Source organism: Nansenia antarctica, assembly GCF_963989245.1.
Source record: "Nansenia antarctica genome assembly, chromosome: 3".
NCBI classification, from domain to species: domain Eukaryota; kingdom Metazoa; phylum Chordata; class Actinopteri; order Argentiniformes; family Microstomatidae; genus Nansenia; species Nansenia antarctica.
The window spans coordinates 38,029,258-38,047,162 of NC_137688.1; the positions used below are offsets into that span (position 1 = coordinate 38,029,258).

At 43.8% G+C, this 17,905-nt stretch overlaps 1 protein-coding gene across 1 annotated transcript in view; it reads left to right on the plus strand.

Annotated features, from left to right (window-relative positions):
* Positions 1-12,222: 12,222 nt before the first annotated feature.
* Positions 12,223-17,905, plus strand: part of runx1 (RUNX family transcription factor 1) — a gene marked incomplete at both ends in the record, with an annotated part of 18,252 nt that continues 12,569 nt past the window's right edge. The window contains 3 exons of the mRNA XM_080526826.1: positions 12,223-12,250; positions 13,491-13,747; positions 16,604-16,760. Of these exons, the coding sequence (XP_080382952.1) occupies positions 12,223-12,250; positions 13,491-13,747; positions 16,604-16,760 (442 nt within the window). The remainder of the gene's footprint in view (positions 12,251-13,490; positions 13,748-16,603; positions 16,761-17,905) is intronic.

Consider the following 17,905-nt stretch of genomic DNA (forward strand, 5'->3'; position numbering starts at 1 on the left):
GAGTTAACCAACCCTGACCACAGCTGGTATCCTACGTGGCTCTGACTTCCTACATATGGCTGCAGGTTCAATGAAACAGCCAGTGGGCTCCATCCAGCCCCAAGACAAAGCATTGACCTGTATCCTGAAGCAGCTAACTCAACTCATCTACCACCACGCTGGAGCTCCAACCTTCACTGTGTCGCTCCAACCTTCCAACTGCCTGAATGCCTGCTGGGAAATTAGGCCTTCAACTAAAAGTCTCAAAGCTCTGATGTGTCATCGTCTCACACTCTTCATCTATCTCTTTATTTCTTGATCTATTTGATTCCGTTTTTCATACCCTTCTTTTTTCGGTACACCTCCTTTCAAGACGATGATGTTTGCTGACATATATCGATGCATTCTGGCGTGCGATAAACGCAAAACAGCACGACTTTCCCATGATGCTTTGCTCGGGCGCCACCGCTGACCTCCATGCGAGAAACCGCGACAGGGAACCTCCATCTAGCTAGTCGATAAAGTGGCGAGGCGCCGTGGGGTTCAGCCCATTTCGCCAGACCACAGAGTCCCATAGAGTTCCTCCGCGGTCCCCGGTAATGGACCGACCGAAGGAACCAGCAGGGCCCGATGGGACCAGTCTGCATGCCAGACACCCCAGTCTCCTAGCCACTGTGGTCAACAAATTAAACGTGCATAATTTGTGTCACTCCCTTTCTCTCTCTCTCTTCCCCTGCAACCCCCCCCCCCCCACCTCCCCCAATCCTCCATTTGTCCCCCTGATGTGGTTAACGAGTCGGAGATGCAAAGTGTGTGTGTGTGTGTGTGTGTGTGCGTGTCGTCCTCCCTTACACTCCTCCGCTTGTTCCCTCCATCTTGCAACTCGACTGCTGGTTTATTTATTTGTTCGTTGGCACTTTCTTCTCGTGTGTGTCACCGTGTGGTGAGTTAGAGAGGCCTTGGTTGGTTTCCAATTTCCTATTTGTCCCAATTTCCAGGATGTTTTTCTGGGTTGTCATCCGATTAATGGTATAGGGGTGGAAGGCGGGGGCTGGGGGGGGAGGCAGGGGGAGGCTGGGGAGGAGAAGGGTGGAGGCTAATTTGGGTTGATTGGGGGTTGTGCCGTCCCGTCTCTCTCTCTCTTTTGTCTCTCTCACTGTCATAAACGATCTTGGTCGTGTGAGTCGTTAATTGATTTTGCGGCAGACTGACGACTGATGTATTGAACAGCGTCCTCTCCTTGGGAGGGGGAAGAGGCCAGGCTGACCACACAAGCCGCTCAAGCCCAACATCCCGGATTGGATGACCAACTAATCCTAGACCCTTACTCTATCACCAAACTGCTTCATCAGCCAGTCACCAGTCTGACGGGTTCTCAACCAATGGCCAAGCCGCTATTAATGTTTTTTTTCTGCCACCTGCCATCTTCCCTTATCAGAACACTGTAGCGTTGTGCAATATGAGACTATAAGAAGCATGGGTCAGGTGTTACCAACATCCATAGCAGACCGGCTTATGTCTGTACATATTGAACCTTTACGATGTATTCACTCTCATAGCATATCCCAATGAAGCATTTTATACTGTACGTGAATGTACCCGGTAGTCTGATTTCGTTCCTGCTGTTTGTTCTGTTGATTCTGTTGATTCCATTTCGGCTATTAAACCTGAAACATGTGGACACCAAACGTTCCAAGAAAACAACTTTATAATCTAGCAAAGAGAAGTAGAATGTTTTTGTTCCAGAGCGTTCAGAGCAGACATAATAGCTGACAGCAGCTGGTGAAAGCGGGAACTACCTAGGTAGTAGTGGGGATTACTCACCGAATCTGTTGCATTGCAATATTTTGGCTTGACTAGTGAGTGTGTCATTGATTTTCAACAACGAACAATTAATTTATTTCCATTTTTAAGAATAAACATTTGGCCAGTTGCCGACTTGTTCCCGCTTTCACCGGCTGCTGTCACATATTGGACAGCTGAGGGTTCGAAGGGTTTGCGGTGTTACTTTGAGTCTCTACTTTGAGAATCAACAGTCCTCCAGTCCCAGGAGTGTGACCGTGCAGGGCAGAGGCTTCTACCCTCCTCCTGGCTCTCGTTTCCTCTGGGATCTCCTCCTTCAATCCCCCTCTCATCCCTCTCTTCCTGCCTCCAGGCCAGGACTCATCCCTCCATCAGCACACCTGTCTGTCTGTCTGTCTGCCTGTCTGCCTATCTAATCTCTCCTCTCTCTCTCTCTCTCTCTCTCTCTCTCTCTCTCTCACACACTCTCTCTCTCTCTCTCTCTCTCTTTCTCTCCCTCTCTCTCTCTCTCTCTCTCTCTGTGTCAGTGGGACAGCTATCTGTTTCAACTGCCTCCTGTCTTCCCTTCCATGAAACAGTCACTGATGTGACAAGACCTAATTGGTGAATGATCTGTTGTCAATCCTGTCTGTGATTACTTCACAAAGGGAGGTTTCCTCAGCTGAACAGAGAGCAGTGTGTCGACCTCAAGAAACATATTCCTCACAGGTAATCAAACCAGCCGGTCCATCCCTCTTCTCCCAGAGTATATACGTGTGTGTGTGTGTGTGTGTGTGTGTGTGTGTGTGTTTCTGCTTCAGTACACCTGCTCATCCATTCAAACTGCACTAAACGATGCCTCAGGCAGATCTCTATAGCTCTTTCCTTTCCTCCCTCTTTCCACCCCCCCAACTCACAAACACACACACACACACACACACATACACACACTCACACACAGACATGAGATTCTGAGGTCTGTCCAATAGAAACAAACTGAGTGCAGACAGCACAACTTTCTGTTGCATTTCTTATAATATTGTATTAAAGACTCCACTTTGTGGACTGGCAGTAGTGTTAACGCTATAAGATGTGCATACTACTTTCAGTACCATCAATATGACTGAAGAGCACTCCCTCTCTCTCTCTCTCTCTTTCTCTCTCTCTCTCTCTCTCTCTCTCTCTCTCTCTCTCTCTCCTCATCGCTTGTGTCAGAAAATCAATCAGTAGTTTCACAGGAGGAGTGCCTTATAGCTGCATGTCTCCTCTCATCTGAGGGCAATCTGAATTATTCAACACACACACACACACACACACACACACACACACACACACACAGGACTGACCCTTACTGCCAGCTAATACAGTACACACACACATACACACTCCATGCCAGCAATAGGATAAAAACTGGCACAAGCATTTTTTACACTTACGAAGACTCACTGTCACTCAAAACCAGAGTGTTGAATTTAGCCTGAACAGCTTCCCCAGTGGTTATGGTTCACCATTACTTATTATAGGAATGATGGATAACAGTTACATTAGCCATAAATCCAGACAAAGGAAAAGGAAATATGTATCATTGTCTCATTAGACAACGTACAGTACAGCGCCTATAGGAAGCCTACATACTTTCAAAAGGTTCACCTTTTGCTTTCCCAGAACCTAGATACATTAAATTAGGATAAAATAAATAATAATAATAATAATAATAATAATAATAATAATAATAATAATAATAATACTTACGTTTTGCAGCTTAATGGACACTTTCAACTTGCTAAATAATAAAACATACGATTGCTATATCAGTTTCCCAAAACTATAACTGTACTCCACAAGTGCATGAACTAGTTAGCTTATTACACAGTAATAAGACAGGTTACCTCACTGGTAGTTCATTACTGTGTCTATTGGGCCCTGGGGGACCATCACAATCACAATCACTCCACTCTCACATACTCATATGTTACATACAGTATACAGTACATACACACTTTTGTAAATATGCACACATACAGTATTAAACCCCCACACACACACACATTATATTGGGGTAAGAGAGTACGGAAGGAACCATGGGAAAAACTGCAGATTCGTTGACGTCAAATAAGTGTGTGTGTGTGTGTGTGTGTGTGAGTGTGTGTGTGTGTGTGTGTGTGCGTGTGTGTGTGTGTGTGTGTGTTTGGCCTAGAATCTCTCATTAATAGCAATGTAAATACAGCTGGACAGAGTGTGTGTGGGCTATTTGTCCCATTCCAGGACAAAGAACAGTGTGTGTATTTTTGTGTGTGAATGCGTGTCCACGACTGCCTTTGAATCTATTTTTCCATTGGTTGTGTGTGGGTGTGTGAGTATGAATAGTGTGAGTTGTGTGTGTGTGTGTGTGTGTGTGTGTGTGTGTGTGTGTGTGTGTTAACTGGGCAGTGAAGTGCTGTGTTCTGTCACTTGCCTATGCTGCTAACTGATATGTCAGAAAATCAATTAATTACTTTTAAGTAGGAGTTAACTGCGTCCACACAATACACCCCCATGAATTATAGAGGAGGTTAGTGTGTTTGTGTGTGTGTGTGTGTGTGTGTGTGTGTGTGTGTGTGTGTGTGTGTGTGTGTGTGTGTGTGTGGCGTGGGTGTGTGTGAGCGTAGTGTTATAGCATTTACCTCTGTGTCTGTTAACTGCAGTCGCTATCTCTGTCATCACACTGGTCGATTACGGAAACACTTATACCAACTGCTATACATTTTGGGTAGGGGGTTTGGTGGAGTGAGTGAGTGAGTGAGTGAATGAGTGGGTGAGTGAGTGAGTGAGTGAATGAGTAAGTGAGTGAGTGAGTGAGTGAGTGAATGAGTAAGTGAGTGAGTGAGTGAGTGAGTGAATGAGTAAGTGAGTCAGAAACCGACTGAGATTGAGAGGGAAAGAAAGAAAGATAGACTGACAAACAGACACACAGACAGACAGACAGACAAAGACTGAGAGAACGAGAGACAAAATAATTTAGTAAGTATGAAAAAGGTAGGAGTAATGGAAGCTAACGAAAGGGCAAGCAAACAAGTGAACAAATGAGAGGAGAAGAAGAATAGGACTCCTCTCCTCCCCAGGCTGAATCTCTCCATCGATCCCTGGCTTGGGGAGATGGAGAGGAGAGGGGAGGTGTGTATTGATCCTCTATGTGCCACTGTCACTGGCCTCAGGGTGGCCCTAACTCTGGGGACAACAGGGGACAGACTGCCCCTGGCACAGAGAGGGAGGGGGGGGAGTCAGAGAGAAAGTTAGAGAGAGAGAAGGAGAGAGAGAGAGAAAGAGAGAGAGAGGAGAGAGAGAAAGAGAGAGAGGAGAGAGAGAAGGAGAGAGAGAGGGAGAGAGAGAAGGAGAGAGAAGGAGAGAGAGGGAGAGAGAGAAGTAGAGAGAGAGAGAGGAAAGAGAGGAGGAGAGGGAGAGAGAGAGAAGGAGAGAGAGAAGGAGAGGAAGAGAGACATGCTGCAACCGTGTCATAACAATGGTGACACATTCTGAACTCTGACGGCATCATCACCAGTCGTGTCTTCTCCAGACCATCATGACCGTTGTCTCCTGTGTGGTGACTACACACACACACACACACACACACACACACACACACACACACACAATACCATCTTGTGGTACTGTCACCCAGAGTTCTTCTGGGCCTGGGGCCTCTGGGATAGCGACTGTGGGCGCGTATGTCTGTGTGGAGGACTACCCAGAAACATCTGCGGCCACCAACCTCAGACCAGACAACGGATTCCTTAATTTACCCTAATCTTTGGTTCCCTCAACACTCACCCTAAAGCTGACCAAAAGACTCAATAAACCCACCAGATCCTCAGATGGAACCATAGTGGTCAATTCAGGAGGTTTTCAAATCAGACTGTGTCTGACGTGGGATCCTGATTACACGCCTCAGAGCCCATCGGGAGCATTATCCATAATGGCACACGAAAGGTTCCATGACAATAACATCATTTCTGCTCCTGGTTTCGGTTCAGTTGTGGGTTCGTTTCCTGTTGGGACCATATATACTGAAAATATGTATGTGTTACGGTACATGTGGGAATACGGTACATGTGGGGAAATTAGGGTTAGGGTTAGGTGCTAGGGTGCTACGGTTAGGGTTAGGGGTAGGGTTAGGGTTAGGATTAGGCTTAGGGGTAGGGTTAGACATGCCAGCATGTACCAAGTCGATGTAGCACCTAACCCTAACCCTAGTTTTCCCACATGTACCGTAACATATGCACTCCCTGCAATTGAAGTCGCTTTGGATAAAAGCGATAGCTAAATGGCATATATATCTTATCTTTACCATCATAATACTTTTGTTGCCAATATGGCACTCATTGAAATTCTACATCTCAATCTGTGCTTCTACACCAACAAAAAGGTCAAAATGTGGTCTGCACACACTGCAAAAAAAAGGTATTTGGACTCTTATCAAAAATGTAACTAAAAACGTCTTCTGCTTGACACGACACACATTTGTGCTATAGGCTTGTTGATGCGGTACCACTGATATGGGCTGGGAGTTGTGTGTGTGGTAGATGGATTAGACGTAACGCACAGTGCAAGCTAACTCAGTTACGCTAATCAGTGGGCTCACTGTTGGCTGAAGTGGAATGACTTTGTTGCACGTATGTTTTATAACACACACACACACACACACCTCTCTATCTCTGCTCTCTTAAGCAAAGTTTGTGTAATCGTTAAAAATGTTCGCCCATCTGAACTTTTTTCAAAAGGGAGGGAGGGGGAAAAGGGTTAGGGTTAGAGAGAGAGACAGAGAGAGAGAGAGAGAGAGAGAGAGAGAGAGAGAGAGAGAGAGAGAGAGAGAGAGAGAGAGAGAGAGAGAACATCATTTTAGTCGCTAAATGAAATTAGCAGGTCTGAAGCGCCTCAGGGCAGAGTGATGTGGAATCCCTTGGGGCTACGCTTAGTGAGGGAATATATTAAGCATGAGCGGATGCCATCCCTTTTCCCCTCTTTTCCCTCCTTCTTTCTCTCTTTTCTGTTTTTCACTAATATGTTGAGAGAGGTGGGGAGGGGGGTGTGGGGGGGGGGGGGCGGGAGTATAAAGGAAGAGGGGTGATAGAGAGAGGGATCTATCTTTCCATATTTCCCCACTGGGTATTTGGAGACCCATACCACCCTTGACTCTGCCGCTATACCCAGAGACAAAGCATGAATCCTGGGCCCTTCTCCAACTCCAGCCCCCTCTCCTGGGCCATGTACTTGATGAGGAAAGGCCGGACTGGCAACGCGCTCTTCGGTAAACTAACTTATAGCTTCCTTGTGCGCCAACTTCATCTTCATCTACCTACTTCCTCTTCATCATGTTGTCATCATTATCATCATCATCATCATCATCATATTAATGTTTTGCATTTCAACTATTCATCAACACCACCACCACCACCACCACCACCAACATCATCATCATCATCATCATCATCATCATGTTTGCCTTCTATTTCTTCTGCTTCTTCATCATCATCATCATCATCCTCATCATCATCATTATCCTTCTTCTTCTTTTTACTTTCCTGTATTTAATGAGAATTGAGAATCTAATGTCTAGGACAGGAGATGACCAGAGAGAAGAAAAAAAAACGTTTGCAAAGAGAAGGGTGAAAGTGGAAGAATGCATGTTTTTTCAGCTCAAACTGAAAAACGAAAATTTAAATCATAAGATAATTGCTAGGCTACATTATTGTTTTTGCTTCTATAGGTTCAGGTTTAGGCCTAGTAAATTCGAGGGTGAGTCATTGTCATCTAAACCAATTCCAGCATTGATTCTGCCCAATTGAAGTGGACCTCCAGTTAATCGCGTGAACATGGTGCAGCGTTTGTAGCCTCGCGACGCATATCGATAGATTTGATAGCCGACTACATACATTATTGATCAGGCAGTTTGCGCCTATCCGATTACTGCTACTCAGAGGTGAACGGGACTATAAGAAATCTAAGCCTGCCTCTCGCCCTCTCTCTCTATCTCTCTCTCTCTCTCTCTCTTTAAAAATACATTCTCCTTATTGTTGAACAGAATATTAAAATTGGTTCACACATTTCTTCATAGATAATTATTATTTTTTGCTGCATTTCCTTACATTTTCTAACATCCTGTACACCTTTGAAAATGTGATCGAATAACGAATCGAAAGTAGGCCTGATTAACGCATTAATCAGGCCACATTTTGTGCAGACATGAGGAAGGACTAACACAATTTGCGTTTTATCTATTTGATCAGACAATAATTGTTTTATCTACAGCACTTCCTCAACGATAGTTGGAAATTAGAAGAAATTATTGTATTTTGTATGAATCAAGTATGCTTCGTTCACACTTAAAATGGGTATATAGCCTACACATTAACCAATCGACTGTTTACATATGTGTGCAGTTCATTATTGCAACACAATCAAATAGGCCTATGTATTTATTTAGCTCCAGCTGAAAACGTGGTATCTTATTAGGGATATTCAATAACGTGAGTGTCCTTATATGACAAGTTGAACATAACAGTCAGACCAACGTTTTGTTCGGAATGTTAGCCTATTTTCGCTTATCCGTTTGTGTTTGGTTGTTGCTCAATGGTGATGTTGCTAAAGGTATAGGTCGTTCTCAGAGTTTCTCAAGAGGGAAGAATTTAAACATGCGCACACGCACACGCACACGCACACACACACACACACACACACACGCACACGCACACGCACACACACACACACACACACACACACACACACACACACACACGCACACGCACACACACACACACACACACACACACACACACACACACACACACACACACACACACGCACACACGAGGGGTGTTCGTGTGTTTCCGGTCAAATGCGCAATCAACCTGACTGACACTTGCCCGTGTCTCATACAGAAAATTGTTTCTATTATTATTATTCACATATTAAGATGGCATTCACGTATTTTTTGCGTTCTCACAGCAGAATTAGTGACCATTTTAAAAGACTAACCTACAAAATATGTCTAAATTGGCACAACAAAACATCTAGAATGATTCTAACGCAAACAACAATTACAGCATGTTATTCAATCGTTTATAGCCTGCTTTGTTCATTCTGATTGAAAATGATTGGCGAAAACTAACTTGGCGGGTTTGACCTTGGGGTGGTGCAGGAGGCATGGCCTAGGATAAATCAGTTTAATTTTGATATCGTGTTTCCTCTTCTTAAGAAGACTGATCGATTTCCAGATCTATAGATCATGGTAGGCTATTATCATCATCATCATCGAAAAATAATAATAATCATAGGCTATCCCATCACGCGATTTAGGCCTACTTCACTTGGTTTTAGAATATTACCCGAACACTGAATCACATTGCAGTATAGCCTAAGCTGGTAACGGTTAGGATGTGGATCAGTGAACTCTGCAGTTTGGATGTGAATCAGTGACCTAAAGTGACATAAACCATTGTTTAGCACCTCTTCTGGCGATGGAAAATCAAAAGGTGGCGAGCGCTAATCCATGAGCGCACAGGAGAGCCCTCAACTTCCAAGACGTCGGGACAAAGGTTTTTACTTTTGATTCTATTCAGATATATCCTGTTACCAGGACTCTAGGCCTATTCGTGGCTACCTTTAACTTACACCAAAAAAGTGCCCTGCCTTTGCAATTAGGCCTACGACTACGACGATGATTGATTTAATGTAGCCTATCAAATGAATCAAACGACTAAATAAAATGTTGAGCAAACGTAAGAGTTGGTGAAGGATAAGAAAAATGATTATTTGAGAAAGGCCAGTCACTTCCTATCACAGATACGGTAGTCGTGTCCGGAAGAGTGGAAGCGCAAACCGTTACATTTTTTATCATCACCCCCGTGGCTACATTCTTAAAACATGGAGGGAGGGGAGACAAACTGGCATTTCTCTAAAACTTCCCCGACAAGCCTGTCATGGTTATTTCTCTTTATCAAATCAAACTGACTAACGCACCAACCACTTTTAAATTCGGAGACATGGTCGTTTACATGAGATATAGCCTATGGTGATTTATATAAAACGTCTCTTAGTCCAGTCTAATAAACATGCATTTGAATGAGCTGGTTCGGCTGGACCGCAGACAGTTAGTCATGGATCAACATTGTTCAGTTTCAACGCTGTGTGGAGTCATAAGAATCATTCAATGTCCACCATGCTGCCAAAATATACTGTAGATAGCCTAATTTAATAGAATAATTGAAATCAACCAAATAGTGCATCTGTTGATCGAATAAATCGAACGAATCACAATGTGTTTGGTTTGCACTTTAAAATGAAATGTGGTATTGGTAAACAATGCCCATATGGTATATTTCCATGCCTAATATCTACATTTTCATCTAGCCTATAGTTATCTGCTATATGGGATATTCTTTATTCATATTAACTTATTTGACCTATATCAAATAATTAGACTATGGGCTGAGAGAGTGAGACGTGTCGACTACATCTCCGGTCACTGCCGTTTCCCTGCGGTGATTTAGATCGTCTGCTGCCACCTGTGGACGATATTTAATATAACCACGACATCCACGCTGGAACCGACCCAATTATGTTGCGTTATCTGGGGTTTTGAAAGCACATATATGGTATTTCTGACCGTTTTACGTATGAGCGTGAGAGTCAGAAGAATCATGAAATAAACTCCACCTCTTTCTATAAAATGTAACCATGCAGAGATCATAGGTCGCCTAAAGACGCATTCGAGTTTTTCTTTTTTGAATTATTCTTTCACAGTTTATGTAGGTAGACTCAAGCACATCTCCAGTTATGCTGCATAGCTATAGCCAACTAGGGCTATAACGTCAGCACCTGGAACCATATCAATTTGGATCCGAGCCATATTCATTTAAAGGGGGGAACAGGCCTGTTCGAAACGGGATATCATCCCCAAAATGCGTTGTCGTCTCCCGGCATAATCTATTCGCAGATCTGATGCAGCCTGGTCATAAGGCTACGGTGACGCCGTGACTATATTGCTGATATCATATTCCCCCGAATAAAACAGCGCATTACTAATAGGCTATAACTACTGGAACAGTACACGCTCCCTGGAATTCAGCAGAATGTTGGTCCTTGTGTCCTCCTCTGACCGGAGAGGGTTGTTACTTTTCAGAGAACGTCCACGGGCCAACAGTGGTGTCTCGGAAACATTTTTAGGCCTATAATATAGGCTAATATATGCCTATATTGTATGTTTCAATATCGACCACAAAAACTTCCCTTGAAATATCGTATTAGACATTAGCCTAATATTGAAGGCAAAGGTTCTGACGGCAAAAAAGTGTTTATGATTGTGGTTGTCCAGACGGTGCTACCTAATTTATATTCGGAAAGTAGCCCACGTACGTTTCGGCAGATGTTTATTTTGTTTACACACGTTTAGGTCTATATGCGTGTGCCTATTGTTATCCTCTCTCGGATTGCATGCTGTTTACTTTTACTGTAAAACCACAATACCAGAGTGAGACCGCTGTGACCATCTAACTGAGCCTCGCGCACCGCAGCCCCACAGTGGAATTCCATTGACTGGCGCGAGCTCCCCTCAGAACCTCTAGCTCGCGCTGAACGGACGCGGCTCTGATTGGTCAAACCCTCCCGAAGTCGTCGTTGTTGCTTAATCTCATTGGTTAAGATTAGTCTCTATGCAAATCCCGCCCCAGAGGAGTGCATTCCAGCACTGCCCACTGCCAGTAAAAGCCTGCCCCGCTGTCGGGACGTTCATTCATACGCAACAACTGAACCTCATACACACACGGACCATAAACAAGGGTGTGTTGGAATAGTGTGATAGACACTGCTTAGTCATCGGATAGTATATATAAAAGCAAAATATAAGTATTTTATTTTGGTTTCTTTGTTTTATTTAGAACGTTATTTTCCTGCCACTTTTGACACGCACAGGTTTAAAGAATTGAGCGTCTGTTACGCTTCGGGAAACGAACCATAGAGAACACACTTAAATTGGGACATCTTGTTAGGCTGAAAACCTATTCAAAACTGCAAGTAAGAGTTTGTTGAAGGAGAAAAAGAAGATTGAAAAAAAAAGGACATCGTCTTGACATCGTTTCTCACTACCTCATCTGAATGCGTCCTGAGAACTCGCTGGATGTCCGCACAGCGTGGATGCCTCTCCAGTGTCGGTTACCGTATTACCAATCACGGAGTAAGGACTTCACACCTCGATCTTAAAACGGGATGTGTCTGACTCGTTACCTGGGTGTCATTGATTCAAGCGAGTAGAGCCACTCACGCGCCACCCGTGCGCACGGATACCTCTTTCCAGCCGTTAACGGTTGGCTGATTTCAACAGTTGATCCACGCGCATCAGAAGAGACTGTTATATTCGGATAACGGGTTTAAGTCATAGCCTCTCAACAGAATTTAAATATTCTAACTGGACCATACTGCGGCATACAAATGGTCTTCCTTTGGGACGCCAAATACGGTACGCCTATATACTTACAACACCTTTCCCTCTCTCCGGTTTCTTTTATCACAGTAGCCGATAGCCTAACTGTTCAGCCCCGCTATGTGGCTTTGTGGTGTACGTTTTTTGCTCGCTGTATAGCTCCTCCACACATTACCTCAAGTTTATTTCCCTCTTCAAATCAAGTTTCTGTAGGCCTATACCTCTTGAATCTTGGAGAGAACCAATACACACGCGCGCGCACACACACACACCCAACAGTGTACCCAACAGTAGCCCAACAGTTATTACACACTGGCATACACTTACACATGCATATCAGATTATTACTTGCCTCTCTATTTGCAGTTTATAAATATCCATCCATCAACGGTCTCTGGCTAGTCATCTATAAAGTATTTGTGTGAGTGTTCTTGGTTGAGAGAGAGAACGAGGGAGCGAGCAGTAGTTTTTAAACCCCTCGTTCGTTCCAAACCGCGAGCATGTGGCATCGATTGTGGTTGGCTGAGTGATAGACCGACGGCGTACGCGCCGGGTCAACAGACGCAGCGTCGCGGGTTTGAACGGGTCGGTTTCACGTGCCTCTCCGCGTCTCCGGGTTTGGTTCCACTGTTGTCATTTCACTTCATCCAATTCTCCAATAACTTTTATTATGCCCTGCGCTGGAGGCCAATAGACTAGGCTATACACAGGCCAACGTCAGTAAACTGTATTGATTGGAAATGCAGATGATTTGCTGTGTTCAAAGTAAGACTCTAGAAGATCTCATTTGTGGGTTCTTGAGTATATTTTTTCCCGTAATTATATTTCTCTTCAGTTAGGTAGGCATACAAAACCCCCCCAAAAATCAAGTCATAAGTTTGGCATTTTAAGGTATATTAAGGCTGTGGGTAAGATTCTATACATTGGCCTGCACTTTAAAGTTTATATTCAGGGTGAAGTTAAAACCAATAAAAGGTAAAATAACCTCTTCTTATGGGATCCTAATCTTAAAATTGAAAAAAATGTTGGTAGCCTACCAGGTATCTTTATAACTCTTGACTATACTGTGTGTGTGTGTGTGTGTGTGTGTGTGTGTGTGTGTGTGTGTGTGTGTTACTGTGCGCGTGTGTGTGTGTGCGTGTGCGCCACGTGTGTGTTTGTGTGTGTGTGTGTGTGTGTGCGCGCGTGCTCGTCACGTGCGTGTGTGTGTGTGTGTGTGTGTGTGCGTGTGTCTCCTACTGACTTATCTATCTATATTTCTCTCTCTGTCACCCAGACCCAGCCCCTGGTCGGCGCTTCACGCCCCCCTCCACCACCCTCTCGTCGGGTAAGATGAGCGAGGGTTTGCCCCTGGGTGCCCAGGAGAGCAGTGGCACCACCCTGGTTGGGAAGCTGCGCATGGCAGACAGGGGCATGGTGGAAGTGCTGTCGGACCACCCAGGGGAGCTGGTCAGGACAGACAGCCCAAACTTCCTCTGCTCTGTTCTACCTACCCACTGGCGCTGCAACAAGACGCTACCCATCGCATTCAAGGTGAGTGTGTGAGAGCGTGTGTGTGTGTGTATATATACTGTATATATACAGTATGTGTGTGTGTGTGTGTGTGTGTGTGTGTAATCTCCCATGCGCAATGGTTTAGTCACAGATCCTGGTTCTTACAGATGAGTTTTTACCAATAATCTCTGGAGGAATTCTGCTGCAGATTGTATTCATGACTCTGTTTATATCAGTCTGCCAAGAAATGAGTGGGTGACAAAACATTTCTCTGAAATGAGTGTGTGTGTGTGTGTGTGTGTGTGTGTGTGTGTGTGTGTGTGTGTGTGTGTGTGTGTGTGTGTGCTTGCTAACATCCTATGGGCAGTGTAGATAGAGGACTAGCAGACCACTGTTTTTAGTCTTGTTGTCCGTCCTTTACTGTATAAACCAAAACATTTATATATTAGGATGTTATTATGTAATTAATATACAAAATAACATTTAAAAACATTTTACTGGGGTATTATGCAGGGTTGTTGGTGATGTCTTATTATGGACACTATGTACAGTAGAAGGCTATATAAAGTAATAATATAGAAGAAGAAGAAGAAGAACAATAATATTTATATTAATAATTATAATTATTAAATAATATGAATACACATTCACCAAACACTTTATTAGGAACACCTGTACACCTTCTCATTCATGCAATTATCTAATCAGCCAATAGTGTGGCAGCAGCACACTGCATAACATCCTGCAGATGCAGGACAGCAGCTTCAGGTAATGTTCACATCAACTATCAGAATGGGGGGGAAATGTGATCTCAGTGATTTTGACCGTGGCATGAGTGTTGGTGCCAGACGGGCTGGTTTGAGTATTTCTAAAACTGCTGATCTCCTAGGATTTTCACACAAAACAGTCTCTAGAGTTTACTCAGAATGGTTAATAAAGAAAAAACATCCAGTGAGCGGCAGTACTGCGGACAGAAACGTCTTGTTGATGAGAGAGACTGGTTCTAGCTGACTACAGGCTACAGTAACTCAGATAACCACTCTGTACAATTCTGGTGAGCAGAAAAGCATCTCACAATGCCCAACACATTGCTTGATTGAGGCGGATGGGCTACAACAGCAGAAGGCCACGTCGGGTTCCACTTCTGTCAGGCAAGAACAGAAATCTGAGGCTGCACACAGATGGTAGGGTCAGAGTTTGGCACCAAAAGCATGAATCCATGGATCCAACCTGCCTTGTGTCAACGGTCCAAGCTGGTGGAGGTATAGTGTAATGGTGTAGGGAACGTTTTCTTGGCACACTTTGGGCCTGTTAATACCAATCAATCATCGCTTGAGTATTGTTGCTTGTTGTCCCTTCATGGCCACAATGTACCCATCTTCAAATGGCTACTTCCAGCATGATGATGCACCATGTCACAAAGCAAAAGTCGTCTCAAACCGGTTTTGTTGAACATGACAATGTTCTTCAGGGGCCTTCCCAGTCAACGGATCTTAATCCAATAGAACACCTTTGGGATGTGGTAGAACGGAAGATTCACAGCTTGAAAGAATTGCGTGATGCAATTATGCCATCATGGACCAGAATCTCAAAGGAATGTTTTTAACATCTTGTGGAATCAATGCCAAGAAGAATTGAGGCTGTTTTGAGAGCAAAGGGAGGCCCTACCCAGTGTTAGTATACTGTTCCTAATATGTCTCGCAAATAAATAATAATAATAATAATTTTATTTTTAAATATATTATTATTATTATTATTATTATTATTATATAATTGTTGTTAGGCTTATTACTCTGGGTATCCATGGAATTATTTTCGATTAGGCCTGAGCTGCTTTCAAGCACTTTGGCACTGTACAAATGGGTTTTCTTGTGAAAAGGGCTTTCAAAAATAAAAAAAAGTGATTGATTGATTGAGTTTTATGCATTATGTACAGTCAGTCAGGGGCGGATGTCATTGCCATTAAGTTTTAATGGAGGATGTTTCTGTGTGTTTTTCTCTACTTGTTGTTGTCAGTCTGGTTTGAGAGCTCCATAATTGTTTCCTCATTATAGTTTTTTCTGCAGACCGTTTTCATGGTCCACTGCTACCCCTCCTCTCTCGTGTGTGTGTGTGTGTGTGTGTGTGTGTGTGTGTGTGTGTGTGTGTGTGTGTGTGCGCGCACGCACGCACGCACGCACGCGTGTGCATATGTCTGACTTCCGCAGTTCCCCTCTTTGAGAATGTAAACTATACTGGGAGTGCCAAAACCCGTATTTTCCATCGCCACACACCGGGCTGTGTGTGTGTGTGTGTGTGTGTGTGTGTGTGTGTGTGTGTGTGTGTGTGTGTGTGTGTGTGCGTGTGTGTGCGTGCTTGTGACTGTGCACTAGTCGTACTTTTTGCAGTCAAAAAACAGAACAGAGCAGTCCCCAGTATCTCCTCTGTAAATTTGCACGTTGATGTTTCGACATGATTACAGTTAATATGAAAATGACCCTCCTTGGGTATATTTGCTTTGGGTGTGGAGCTATTCGTGCTGTTTAGTCTGTGAGGCTTTCTCCAACACTGCCAAAACACACTACAAACTGATCTTATATTTACCCTATTAAGTTGTGGTGTTAAACTATGCATATTGGAATATGGTGGAGATATTAGAGACTTACTGTAAATTGCTACTGAGGGACACTGGGTTGGAACCAGAATGTTGAAAATAATTGTGTAAATGTTAAGAAATAATTTCAGACTTTCATATCTATTTCAAACAAATAATGAGAATAGAACAGGCTTGACACACTTGTGTACATATTTATTCATATTCAAGCAATGTATATATTTTCATGTTGCATCATTTTGTGACCAAGTGAAGTGATGTCGTCTGACTGTCTCTCTCCCCCCTGGTTACCGTTGCTGTAGGTGGTTGCCCTTGGAGATATCCCCGATGGAACACTGGTAACAGTGATGGCTGGTAATGATGAGAACTACTCAGCAGAACTCCGGAATGCCACCGCCGCCATCAAGAACCAAGTGGCCCGTTTCAACGACCTGCGCTTCGTAGGTCGCAGTGGGCGAGGTACACACAAACACGCATGAGCACACGCACACACACACACACACGCACGCACACAAACACGCACGCTCACTCACACAAACACACACACACACACACACATACACTTTAATAGTGTGATATCCTTGTGGTCTCCCTGTGCACCAGAACCTGCTGTGTTTCAGTGTTTAGTCATTCAGTGTTTAAGACAGACTATTCATAACAACAATAATAATACCATATCAGGTTCAAGTCAGAATGAGCCAACACAGAACATCGCAAACCCCATGAGGGGATTATTGAAAATAAAGAAAGTACCGAACATCTTACACTGGTACCACAGATATATAGCCATATACTAGAGATATACCCCTCCCTTAATTTACTATTGGTTTTGTGAGGGACTGGGAAGATGGTGCCAGTCCCATGTGTGGATACAGTATATTTCTGACCCATTACCATGCAGTTAAAGATTAGTGTTACTGACAGTTGTTGTTGCAAGGCTTCTTTCCCTAGCAACGCCTATGTAAGACTAGAGTGGAAGGCAGGAAGGCTAGGACAGAGCCAAATAAAGTGTATTTTTAAACCATTACAACAACGTTTAATGATCAAATTACCACACAAAATGTTTCCACACACTTCAGTGATATGAAAAGCCGAAGGGGTTGTTATGGAGTAATTGTCCTGCCCTCCCATACCTGTAAAAAAAAACAAAAAAAAACAGGTACTGAGAAATTGAGGTGTTGCCAAGATGGTGGCGGAGTCAACCGGCTTCCTCTAAAGAGTCTTGCCACTACTGTATACACATATGAAACACAAAGATAATGATACCGTGGCTATCGATCACACAGTCCCAGTTAGCTTGATCACCGTTCCAGATCATTTGGCCCAACATTGAAACAGAGTATAGTCAGGCTGACTAAATTACAGAGCTAACTCTGGCAACCCCACCACACACCTATATTTGATACATACACCAATGTCCAATGATGACAGAAGGAGAATGTGATGTCACATTCTGAGTGCATGTATATTTAATGGATTTTTTTCTGGTGCAATTTAGCTAATATGCAGCGCTTATGGCTGCCGAATGTTTAATTGGCTAAAGATGAGGGCGGCTGTGGCGCAGGAGAGTGTCTGTGGCGCAGGAGGTAAAGCCTGCGTCTATT